Source organism: Salvelinus alpinus, chromosome 21 (genome assembly GCF_045679555.1).
Source record: "Salvelinus alpinus chromosome 21, SLU_Salpinus.1, whole genome shotgun sequence".
Lineage (NCBI taxonomy): Eukaryota > Metazoa > Chordata > Actinopteri > Salmoniformes > Salmonidae > Salvelinus > Salvelinus alpinus.
In genome coordinates this window covers 45,506,481-45,519,228 of record NC_092106.1, presented here as the reverse complement: position 1 = coordinate 45,519,228, position 12,748 = coordinate 45,506,481, and the positions used below count along the sequence as shown (strand labels likewise).

At 43.3% G+C, this 12,748-nt stretch overlaps 1 protein-coding gene across 1 annotated transcript; it reads left to right on the top strand.

Annotated features, from left to right (window-relative positions):
* Nucleotides 1-7,037: 7,037 nt before the first annotated feature.
* LOC139548367 (extracellular calcium-sensing receptor-like) lies at nt 7,038-11,441 on the top strand. The gene is made up of 6 exons (XM_071358002.1): nt 7,038-7,326; nt 7,590-7,878; nt 7,961-8,785; nt 9,210-9,437; nt 9,662-9,785; nt 10,266-11,441. Exons 1-6 carry the CDS (start codon nt 7,115-7,117, stop codon nt 11,174-11,176), a joined length of 2,589 nt encoding a protein of 862 aa, XP_071214103.1. The 5' UTR covers nt 7,038-7,114; the 3' UTR covers nt 11,177-11,441.
* Nucleotides 11,442-12,748: the final 1,307 nt, after the last annotated feature.

The following is a 12,748-nucleotide window of genomic DNA, read 5'->3' as shown; positions in this document are numbered from 1 at the left end:
CAGGAGCAGAAGGGACAGAGGTAGAGGGGCCAGAACGTGGCGCAATGGTGCTATAGCCAGCAAGCTCCCTGATGAGCAGCTCTCTGAAGTTTAGCTGTGAGATGAAGGGCTTTCCACAGCTCTTAGCCATTTCCTTGTGTAGGATGAATGCATTCACCACAGCAATGTCGATGAAATGATAGAAGAATGTCTTGTACCATTTCATTGTCTTATGGAGAACATTGTAATAGCCTATCAGCGCATCTGACAGGTCCACACCTCCCATGCTCTTGTTGTAGTCCTTCACTGCAGCTGGAATGGGGACATTTTTTGTGGTCTATGCCCCAGTAGTGCCCTTCACACACCTGACAATGTGATCGCCACTGAAGCATTTGTGGATTGTTGTGCACATCACCACCTCTCTGGTATCCATCCACTTTACAAACAGCAGGCCATCTTCACGGATCCATCGCATGGTCCCCCGCTCAGCCCGCTCAGGCATGTCGCTCACCTTCGTCTTCGGAAAGCCCATCATGTTGGTACGAATGGTGCCACAAGCCCACACATCCCGCTTCCTAAGGTCTGCAAACAGGGTAGGGCGTGTGTAGAAGTTATCCACAAACAGTTTGTAGCCCTTCCCTAGCAGTTGAAAATCCAATAACTCCATTACAGAGTCATAGCTAAGTCCCTTACCGGTAGCAAGACTGTTCTTCCCCTCATAGACAAAAAAATTGCATGTTTAGGCACACACAGAATCAGCCAACACAAACAGCTTGTCACCCCACTTGGTTGGTTTGTTTCTCATGTATTGTTTAATAACCTCTACCGCTTCTCCCTCCCGGATCCGGGATCTTCCTCATCAAAAAAGCTGACTAGCATAGCCTAGCCTAGCGCCACAGGGATATCATATAATATAATTTCATGAAATCACAAGTCCAATACAGCAAATGAAAGATAAACATCTTGTGAATCCAGCCATCATTTCCGATTTTTTAATTGTTTTACAGCAAAAACACAATATATATTTATATTAGCTCACCACAATAGCCAAACACACAACGCCATGTTTTCACCATGTTTTCACCGCCAACATAGCTTTCACAAAACTCACAAATAGAGATAAAATTAATCACTAACCTTGAACAACTTCATCAGATGACAGTCTTATAACATCATGTTATACAATACATTTATGTTTTGTTCGAAAATTTGCATATTTAGAGGTATAAATCGTAGTTTTACATTGCAGCCACCGTCACAAATAGCACCAAAACAGCCAGAATAATTACAGAGAGCAACGTGAAATACATAAATACTCATCATAAAACATTTATGAAAAATACATGTTGTACAGCAAATGAAAGATAAACATCTTGTGAATACAGCCAATATTTCCGATTTTTTATGTGTTTTACAGCGAAAACACAATAAATATTTATATTAGCTCACCACAATAGCCAAACACACAAAGCCATTTATTCACCGCCAACATAGCTTTCACAAAAACCACAAATAGAGATAAAATTAATCACTAACCTTTGAACAACTTCATCAGATGACAGTCTTATAACATCATGTTATACAATACATTTATGTTTTGTTCGAACATTTGCATATTTAGAGCTACAAATCATGGTTTTACATTGTGAATACGTAGCCATAATGCACCAAATTGTCCGGAGAAATTTTGGACAGTCACGTAATCTAACCAAAAAACTCATCATAAACTTTATGGTATTCTAACACACCCCCCCCCAAAAAATGGTTGAAAAAATGAAAAAAATATATATATAAATTTACAAAATAACAAGGGTAACTCTTCATACACTTTCAATATTTGGAAGACCCTCAGTCCTCTACACGATATTGTGCTGCTGATGCCAGGTGCCATAGCAGTCTCTAAAAAAACTCATCATAAACTTTACTAAAAAATACATGTTGTACAGCAAATGAAAGATACACTGGTTCTTAACTTCTTGTCAAAATGGGGGCGCTGTTTCCACTTTGGAAAAAATCGTACCCAATTTAAACGGCCTCGTACTCTTTTCTAGATCGTACAATATGCATATTATTATTACTATTGGATAGAAAACACTCTCAAGTTTCTAAAACTGTTTGAATTATATCTGTGAGTAAAACAGAACTAATTTGGCAGCAAACTTCCAGATAGGAAGTGAAAAATCTGAAAACGATGCTCTGTTCCAGGGACTGCCTATTCAATTGCCTAATTTCTATGGATTTGCATGCACTGCATACGCATTTGCATGCACTGCATAGGCCACTAGATGTCAACAGGCAGTGGAAGGTGGAATGGGGTGTCTAGCTTGATCTGAGGTCGAACAAGAGCTCTTGGAATGACATGACCACAATTTCCTTTCTCTACCTAGGCGCGGGAAGGACATCAGCATTGGCTTCTGAAAAGCGTTCGGTATAGACGGTGGATGTCTCCGGCTCTGATTTTACTTGATAGATGTGATAAAGTCGTTTTTTTCAACCAAATTGTATCAGTTTATTCAACGTTTATTGCGAGTTTTGGAATTTTCCTTTCTTTGCTCAGGAGAATTTGGGCATGTTTGCGCCACATGGCTAGCTAATGTTGCTAATTCGACAGGAGAAGAGGACATTCTAAAACCAAACAACGATTTATTCTGGAAAAAGGACTCCTTGTACAAGATTCTGATGGAAGCTCAGCAAAAGTAAGAACCATTTATGATGTTATTTCGTATTTCTGTGGAAAATGTTAGTCCTATTTTCCTTCCTTTTTGCGGGCGCTGTCTCGCTATAACGTAAGCTGTTTGTTATGGTAAAGTTATTTTTAAAAATCTAACACGGCGATTGCATTAAGAACTTGTGTATCTTTATTTGCTGTCCAACATGTATTTTTTAGTAAAGTTTATGATGAGATCTTTGATTAGATTAGGTGACTGTCCAAAATATCTCCGGAGAATTTTGTGCATTTTGGCTACGTATTCACAATGTAAAACCACGATTTGTACCTCTAAATATGCACATTTTCGAACAAAACATATATGTATTGTGTAACATATAATGTTATAAGACTGTCATCTGATGAAGTTGGTCAAGGTTAGTGATTAATTTTATATCTTTTGCTGGTTTTTGCGAATGCTATCTATGCGGTGAATAAATGCGGTGGTGTGTTTGGCTATTGTGGTAAGCTAATATAATGCTATATTGTGTTTTCGCTGTAAAACACTTAAAAATCTGAAATATTGGCTGAATTCACAAGATGTTTATCTTTCATTTGCTGTACACCATCGTCGCATTTGTACTATCAAATTGTTCACGTGCTAAAATTGTCACTTTGGAGTCGGGGCTATATGCCATTGAAGAGATCCTTATGGGCCTTATTTATAATGCGTCTGCCGCCAACACAATCCCCCCCCGGACATTCCTGATTCATAGACAACAACCCTAAGGGCAATAAAATAGGGTGGGTGTGGGGCCATCCTCTTTGAAACGTTCAAACACATACCCCCCCAGTTCAACGAGGTCTCTACACATCAATCATCATGACAACTTCAAAGGAATAGATGCAATATAGCCATAAAATAACTCACACACTCTAACACGTGATAACAAGAACAGGATGCACTTATATTGGCATAACCACGTGACACCTTCCCGCCAGGATGTCCTGACCGGATGCCCATATTTGAGCATGTACGGGTCATCCGGACATAGGGTCATAAATCAGATGTTTGACGCGCGATGTCTACTTTATTCTCTCTCCCAGTCAGTGTGAATCCAACTCTGCAGGTCAACCCAGGAAACATCCAGTGTGAAGGGTAAGAAAGTGTTGAAAAACAATCATTGCTTTTATGTCTCTTTTTCACATATACAAACATGTATGATCACAGAGTAAGACTAATCATATTTTAAAAAGTGTTGAAAACCATCTGTATCTGCCTGGGATTTCATTGCCTAAAACTGAAGTGACAGTACTAGATCTCCTCTTTGCAGGCTGAACCCAGGTGAGCTCCAGTACAACCAGAGCATGATCTTTGCCATAGTGGAGATCAATAACAGCTCTGAGCTGCTGCCAGGGTTGTCTCTGGCCTACAGGATCATTTTAACTCGTGCCTCGCCCTCTATGCGGGCGTCCCTGGCTCTGATAAACGGATATGAGGAGGGGCCACAGAGCTGAACCAAGCCCGACCACCGTACACGCTGTCATAGGGGAGACCACCACCTCCACTATAGGCATGGCACGCACCGTGGAGCCCTTCCAAATACTAGTGGTGAGTCAGGGAGTGTCTGGCATGGCATGTACCATGGAGCCCTTTCACATACCAATGGCGGTGAGCTTTACACCACTCCAGAACGTGTTTCCACTGCTCCATTCCAATGGCTGTGAGCTTTACACCACTCCAGAACCTGTTTCCACTGCTCCAGTCCAATGGCTGTGAGCTTTACACCACTCCAAAACGTGTTTCCACTGCTCCAGTCCAATGGCTGTGAGCTTTACACCACTCCAAAACGTGTTTCCACTGCTCCAGTCCAATGGCTGTGAGCTTTACACCACTCCAGCTGACACTTGGCATTGCACATGGTGAACTTAGGCTTGTGTGACACTGCTCAGCCATAGCAGCATTTCATGAAGCTCCCGACGAACAGTTATTGTGCTGACGTTGCTTCCAGAGGCAGTTTGGAACTAGGTAGTGAGTGTTGTAACTAAGGACAGACAATTTTTACGTGCTACTCTCTTCAGCACTGGGCGGTACCGTTCTGTGAGCTTGTGTGGCCTACCACTTCGTGGCTGAGCTGTTATTACTACCAGATGTTTCCACCTCACAATAATAGCATTTACAGTTGACTGGGGTAGCTCTAGCAGGGCAGAAATTTGACAAACTGACTTGTTGGAAAGGTGGTATCCTGTGACGGTACCACATTGAAAGTCACTGAGCTCTTCAGTAAGGCCATTCTACAGCCAATGTTTGTCTATGGAGATTGTATGTCTTTTATACACCTCAGCAACGGGTGTGGTCAGCCACGGGTGTGGCTGAAATAGCCGAATCCAGTCATTTGAAGGGGTGTCCACATATTTTTTTATATATAGTGTACAACACAGAAAACTGAAGTATAACACAACTGTTTGACGTAGAAACACTGGATTTTTGTCCACCCCAAAACACAAAAACATTATTAATTATAAAATTATGAAAAAGATTTGTAACATTCCACCCATGAGGCCAAAGAGGGTGATTTGGCCATTGACTGCAGGAAAGGGCTACCCCTAATTTCCTCCATGGGCGCTGTACTACCATGGATGGCCCTGTATAACAACACATTTCACCACACCTATTTGGTGTGTGTGCCAATAAAACATCCTTTCCTTCCTTAATGTGTTGCTCAATATTGCAATTGAAAACATTTATGTAACAAACCCTGCTGAAGTAAAACATGTAACATTTAGGGTAAACCATGTCTACTCTCTGTCCCCTAAAGATAACTGTGTCAGTGTGCAGTGAGAGAGGCTGTACATAATGGAAAGCCTGTATGCTGTTATGACTATGTCCCATGTGCAGAGGGAAAGATTAGCAACGCTACAGGTACCACAAGCCCAACAACCAACAAACACAGAATTGCTCTCTGTGTGTCCTAATCCAGTTTTTTTTAGGATTCAATTCCTGATTAATGTAATGTCTAGATTATGACATCATGCTTTCTACTTCAACTACTAATCATAGTAATGATTTCCGATTGAGCTGACAAATAAAGTGTTTACCATGAATGCAGTCTCCACGAACACAGGAATATTGCCCTTAAATTTCAATTGCTTTATAATGCAGATCTTCCACGATACTTCTGCGATACAGATTGAATCCAGCCCTAAGAATTCTAGCTTTATTTGCCCAAAAAAGTAACATGTTTGACCGTAACAGGAATGATGACTTCATCTTAAATCAGCCATGAGTCCCCTTCTGACAGGGCGAATGGAAGCTTATAGTGTACAACAGGGAGGGGCAATTGAATGCAATCTTCACAAAATAAATGCAGTTGTTAAAACATTTATAGCCTATCTATCTATGGGTAATAGGGTCGATGTGTAATGATTTACCCACTCAGTTTTTCACCACAAAACAGCAGAAAATTGCCAAAAAACGATAGTTTCCCATATTAAAACGAGAGTCCAGTTCATGTAACAGGGTTGGCCTTACAATGAGGAAGTTTTATTTTTCCTTAAAATAAAAATTCACTAATCACATGAAATAAGTAATAATTATCAACAAAATAACAGGGGCTTTAAAATTATGGTGAACACTTGAAGACATTTCGGGGTTAAGTTGGTTGAAATCTGCCGAGAAGCAACAGTGTGCACAGAGGGACATGTGAAAATGCAGAATTTTTACACTTTAACAAGTCTTACACATATAATAAAACATATTCATAAAAAATGATCATGTTCATTTAATACACCACGCTTTTAAAATGCAATATTGATGCACAATTTCTACTTAAAATATTAAAGGGATGCAAAAGGTACTCATTTCGTGGAACGACCCTACTGCTCATCAGAGACACAGCCTAAATTAAACTAGTAAGTCAACATCAGACATATTTCAGTTTTAAGTTTGTTAGGAATGCACTCCCATATCCCATAAAAACTTATGAGCAAGGTGTGTGAATATCTGTTTTCAAATAAGGTTTGGTGATTAGGGTGTACACTGAGAGATTACATCTGGAGGCTAAGGTTTAGGGAAACATGCAGGGTTGAGAGGGAAGCACAACTAAACACACAAAGGACTTGAATCTGACACCTTCATCCACCTGTATATGCTTGCATTAGCAGTCCTCAAACACACAAAAAAAAACACAACAATAATCTGTATTCGTTATGACTCACTAGGAAAATGTGTATAACAACATTGGTCAAACTTAAATATGCAGGAGTTTAAATATGTAATACAGGGTATTTGTTATAAAACAGTTGTGTTGTGTATTTTGGCAGTAGCACAGCCAAAACACAGCCCTTATGACCTCATCCTTCTCTGATTTGCTTAGAAGAAAGCGTCACAGTCTCCAGCATGTATAAACCCAGACATTTTAGGGGGTGGGGGTCAGGTCTTCCCTGATTCAGTTAGGAGGCCTCTTACAGAGTGTGTGAGAGAGTGTGATGCAGCTGCTGTGGGTGGTAGTGATGGGGGTGTTAGGAGTCTTTTGGGCAGAGGGAGAGGAGGCTCTCTGTCGGATACTGGGAAGACCAGAGGACCCTATGCTGTCCAAGGAAGGAGACGTGACTATAGGAGGAGCCTTTACCATCCACACCGAAATCTCAGAGCCCCCGCTCTCCTTCACAGACACACCACCTCCTCTCACCTGCTACAGGTAAGCTCTCCTTCACAGACACACCACCTCCTCTCACCTGCTCCAGGTAAGCTCTTTCACAGTCACCCAGTCTCTGTGATGGATTTGTGTGTCATTGACTTGACCATTTTTTTTTTTACAAATAGAAAAGAAGATTGGAATCTTAAGATTCAAAGAAGAACTAAACCTGACAATGAAATCAGACCATGGTCATTTCTGCAGTTTCACATCTTCTACCAGACGAACCTAATGCAATGCTATTTTTCCCCATTTTGTTTCCGCAGCATGAACCTCATAGATTTTCATTTAGCTCAGACCATGATCTTCGCCATCGAAGAGATCAATAACAGCAGTTCTCTGCTCCCCAACATCTCTATTGGCTACAGGATATATGATAGTTGTGGCTCGACTCTGTCCTCCATGCGTGCGGTTATGGCTCTGATGAACGGTCAGGAGAGGACGGTGGGAAAGACCTGCTCTGGCCAATCAGCAGTCCACGCCATCATCGGTGCCTCTGATTCTTCATCCACTATTGTGATGTCACGATCCACAGGAGCTTTTCAAATACCAGTGGTAATGAAGTCACACATAAAGTTGAACAATACTGGCAGATGAAAAATGATTACTATTGTCTTATTCCTCCTGTTCTATCTAGATCAGTCACTTAGCCACCTGTGCGTGTCTGAGTAACAGAAAGGAGTTCCCCTCCTTCTTCAGAACCATCCCCAGTGACTTCTACCAGAGTAGAGCCCTGGCCCAACTGGTCAAATACTTTGGCTGGACCTGGGTGGGGGCTGTTAGAAGTGACAACGCCTACGGCAACAACGGCATGGCGACCTTCGTGGAGGCTGCCGGTCTGGAGGGTGTGTGTATAGAGTACTCTGAGGCTATCTTATGGAACAACCCCAGGGAGCAGATAGCCAGGGTGGTTGAGGTGATCAGCAGGGCCAGCTCCAAGGTTGTGGTGGCTTTTCTGTCCCAGTTGGACATGGATTTTCTGCTGGAGGAGGCACTGGCCCAGAACCTGACCGGGCTGCAGTGGGTGGGCAGTGAGTCCTGGATAAGTATTGATCGCCTGGCCACTAGGAGGAGCTCTGCTGTCCTCAGCGGCACTCTGGGATTCACCATCAGTAAGTCTAAGATCCCAGGCCTCAGAGAGTTCCTGCTCCGGGTCGGTCCAGCCCAGGATCCAAACAACACCCTGCTCAGAGAGTTCTGGGAGACCACGTTCAGTTGCAGGTTTTCCCCTCAGCAGGAGAAAGACGGTGGGCCTAGGCAGAGTCAGTGCTCTGGGTCTGAGAGACTGGAGGAAATCAGTAACCCCTTTACTGACACTTCCGAGCTGAGGTTCTCTAATAATGTGTATAAGGCAGTGTATGCTGTGGCCCACTCCATACATGACCTGCTGACCTGCAGGCACGGTGAAGGCCAAGGTGGGAATAGGAACTGTGCACACAGAGACAGCATTGAGCCAGGACAGGTGAGCGGCTACCTCTATCGGCCACCAAAAGTTAATTTTGTTAAACTGATTTGATAATTGACTGACAGGTTTTATGAAAATGCCAAATAAATACAATCACACAATGTTATTTCTAAAGTACTTGAATTCTACAGTCTTAGAAAAAAGGTGCTATCTAGAACCTAAAGGGTTCTTCAGCTGTCCCCATAGGAGAACCCTTTGAGGAACCCTTTTTGTTTCCAAGTAGAACACTTTGGGTTCCAGGTAGAACCAGTTTGGGTTCCATATAAAACATTTTCCATAGAGGGTTCTACATGGAACACAAAGGGTTCTACCTGGAACCAAAAATGATTCTACCTTGAACCAAAAAGCGTTCTCCTATGGGGACAGTGTTGTGTATGTATTTTACTCTATAAGTACATGTTGATTATTTTAACTCATGCAGGTGCTGAGATACCTGCGAGACGTAAACTTCACCATGAAGTCTGGGGAGAGAGTTTATTTTGATGAGAACGGAGACCCCACAGCCATCTATGAGCTGGTGAACTGGCAGAGAGACCAGGCAGGAGAGATTGTGTTTGTCACCGTGGGGAATTACAATGCTTCTCTCCCTAAAGGAAACCAGTTTGCCATGAATGGGATACAGATAGTATGGGCTGGCAATCCCTTAAAGGTACACAGTTACACAGAAAACACATGGTAGCAAGTACAGGTACTTAAAAAAAAATACAGATATTGACATTAAATATATTTTAATTGATGGGAGAAATCTGTTGACACAAACTGTGAGAATGCATTGAATGATTGTGTAACCAATGGTTTTAATAATGTGAGTGAAGGATTAAAGAGAGAGAGAGACAGGGAGAGGGAGTGAGCAGGTGTTGTATTGTGTTTCAGAGGCCTCGGTCTGTGTGTAGTGACAGCTGCCTCCCAGGGTTCCGCCAAGCAGAGATCAAAGGAATGCCAGTCTGCTGTTTTTCCTGTATTCCCTGTGCTGCTGGAGAGATCAGCAACCTAACAGGTGAGACAACTGATACCACCGCCAGCCCTATACTCTTAGAAAAAAGGGTTCCAAAAGGGTTCTTCGGGTGTCCCCATAGGATAACCCTTTTTGGATCCAGGTAGAACCCTTTTTGGTTCCAGGTAGAACTATTTTGTGTTCCATGTAGAACCCTATATGGAAAAGGTTTTATATGGAACCCAAAATGGTTCTACCTGGAACCAAAAAGGGTTCTTGAAAGGGTTCTCCTATGGGGACTGCCGAAGAATCCCTTTAGGATCTAGGTAGCATGTTTTTTCTAAGAGTGTAGCCTTCTGGGAGCCCTAAGCAACATTTATTTTTGTTCTGGGGGCCACTAGCGGCCTCTGATGTCGCTCTGACTGATACTAACCAAATCCACTGACCAAAAACATACATCAAATGTAGAATGTGTTAACTTCTAGAATATAATACACGACTTGACTATAGATCAGGGTTCTGACATTAGCGTTTTCCTTGTAGATTCAGCTAAATGCACACAGTGTTCCCTGGAATACTGGTCCAACGGAGACAAGAGTCGCTGTGTCCCAAAGGTGGTGGAATTTCTCTCATTTGACGAAACCATGGGAATCCTTCTGGCTGCAATCTCATTGGTTGGAGCGTGTTTAACCATAGTGGTGTCATTGATCTTCTTTTGCTTCCGAGAGACTCCGATCGTCAAGGCCAGCAACTCTGAGCTGAGCTTCCTGCTGCTCTTCTCCTTGACTCTGTGTTTTCTTTGTTCTCTTACTTTCATTGGCCGGCCCTCTGAGTGGTCCTGTATGCTGCGCCACACAGCGTTTGGGATAACCTTTGCTCTGTGTATGTCCTGCGTCCTGGCGAAGACCATAGCGGTGGTGATAGCTTTCCAGGCCACAATGCCAGGTAATACAGTTCCCCAGTGCTCTATTCCTCTCCAGAGAATCAGTGTGTTCAGCTGTACCCTCCTACAGGTGGTTATATGTGTTCTCTGGTTAGCTCTCGACCCTTCAGTCCCAGTCAAAAACACAGCCCACGCCACTGAAAAGATCATTCTAGAGTGTGATGTGGGTTCAGCTATTGGTTTCTGGGCTGTGTTGGGGTATATAGGACTCCTGGCTCTCTTGTGCTTTGTGCTGGCTTTTCTGGCTCGAAAGCTGCCTGATAACTTCAATGAGGCCAAATTCATCACCTTCAGCATGCTCATATTCTGTGCAGTCTGGATCACCTTTATCCCAGCTTATGTCAGCTCTCCTGGGAAGTTCACTGTAGCTGTGGAGATCTTTGCTATTCTGGCCTCCAGTTTTGCTTTACTTTTCTGTATATTTGGTCCAAAGTGTTATATTATATTACTTAAACCAGAGAAAAATACAAAAAAACACATAATGGGGAAAAGTCATGCAAAATCACAATAATGTAATTTATGGAACAGGGATCTGGTGGAAAAAGGTTTCAATTTAATTCAGGGGGAGGTTTTAGTAATTTTTTTATCTAGTCCAGAAGAGGGTCATGTAATTGGTAATTGTTAACAATATTTGTAATTGTTTTAGAATTAGTTGCTTATTAGGCTATATCTCCATGTGTGCCCGATGCCGCCCCTCATCTCTGATTCTCCGCACTGCGCGCAACATCAAGTGCGTCTATAGGCTGTTTAGTGTGGTCTCAATCAAATGATCCATACCGTAGGCTATAATCCTAGGCTATACGAAGTGCATGCTTGGAGAAGCACAGTTATTTATTTTTTATATAGAAGCACCGTGGCTAGGAAAAACTCCCTAGCAAGGCAAAACCCTAGTAAACCTAGAGAGGAACCAGGCTCTGAGGGGTGGATAGTGCTCTTCTGGCTGTGCCGGATTGAGATTAATAGAGTACATGGCCATTAAGGCCAGATGGTTCTTCAAGATGTTCAAATGTTCATAGATGACCAGCAGGTCAAATAATAATCAGTGTTTGTAGAGGGTGAAACAGTCAGCACCTCAGGAGTAAATGTCAGATTGCTTTTCATAGCCGAGCTTTCAGAGGTTGAGACAGCAGGTGCGGTAGAGAAAGAGAAAGAGAGAAAGAGAGAGAGAGAGAGAGAGAGAGAGAGAGAGAGAGAGAGAGAGAGAGAGAGAGAGAGAGAGAGAGAGAGAGAGAGAGAGAGAGAGAGAGAGAGAGAGAGAGAGAGAGAGAGAGAGAGAGAGAGAGAGAGAGAGAGAGAGAGAGAGAGAGAGAGAGAGAGAGAGAGAGAGAGAGAGAGAGAGAGAGAGAGAGAGAGAGAGAGAGAGTCCAAAACAGCAGGTCCGGGACAAGGTAGAACGTTCGGTGAACAGGTCAGGGTTTCATAGCCGCAGGCAGAACAGTTGAAACTGGAGCAGCAGCACGACCAGGTGGACTAGGGACAGCCAGGAGTCATCGGGCCAGGTAGTTCTGAGGCATGGTCCAAGGGCTCAGGTCCTCCGGGAGGGGAGTGAAGAGAGAGAGAGATGGGAGAATTAGACACCAGATAAGACAGGAGAATTTCACCAGATAGGACAGACTGAACCTAGCCCCCCAGCACATAGACTGTTGCAGCATAGATACTGGAGGCTGAGACAGGCCGGGTGATGGGAACACTGTGGCCCTGTCCTACGATACCCCCGGACAGGGCCAACCAAGCAGAATTTAACCTCACCTGTTTGCCAAAGCACAGCCCCCACACCACGAGAGGGATAATCTCCTATAGCATCACACCCATCATTAACGGTAACATAGAGAGAGGTCCAGATGGAGGGCTGTCAGGACCCTGACATGTGAGACACCGCAGCTGGAAGACCTCCTGGTGATCACTCCGCTAACAGTCACAGCTAAGGCTGGGGAGCCTGTGTGCAGACCTTATGGAACAATATAACTGTCATAGTTCTCAAAGGAGGGAGACATCAACTTAGGAGACATTTTCTCCTTTCACCAAAACCCAGTCAGTGTGAACCCAACTCTGCAGGTCAACCCAGGAAACAACCAGTGTGAAG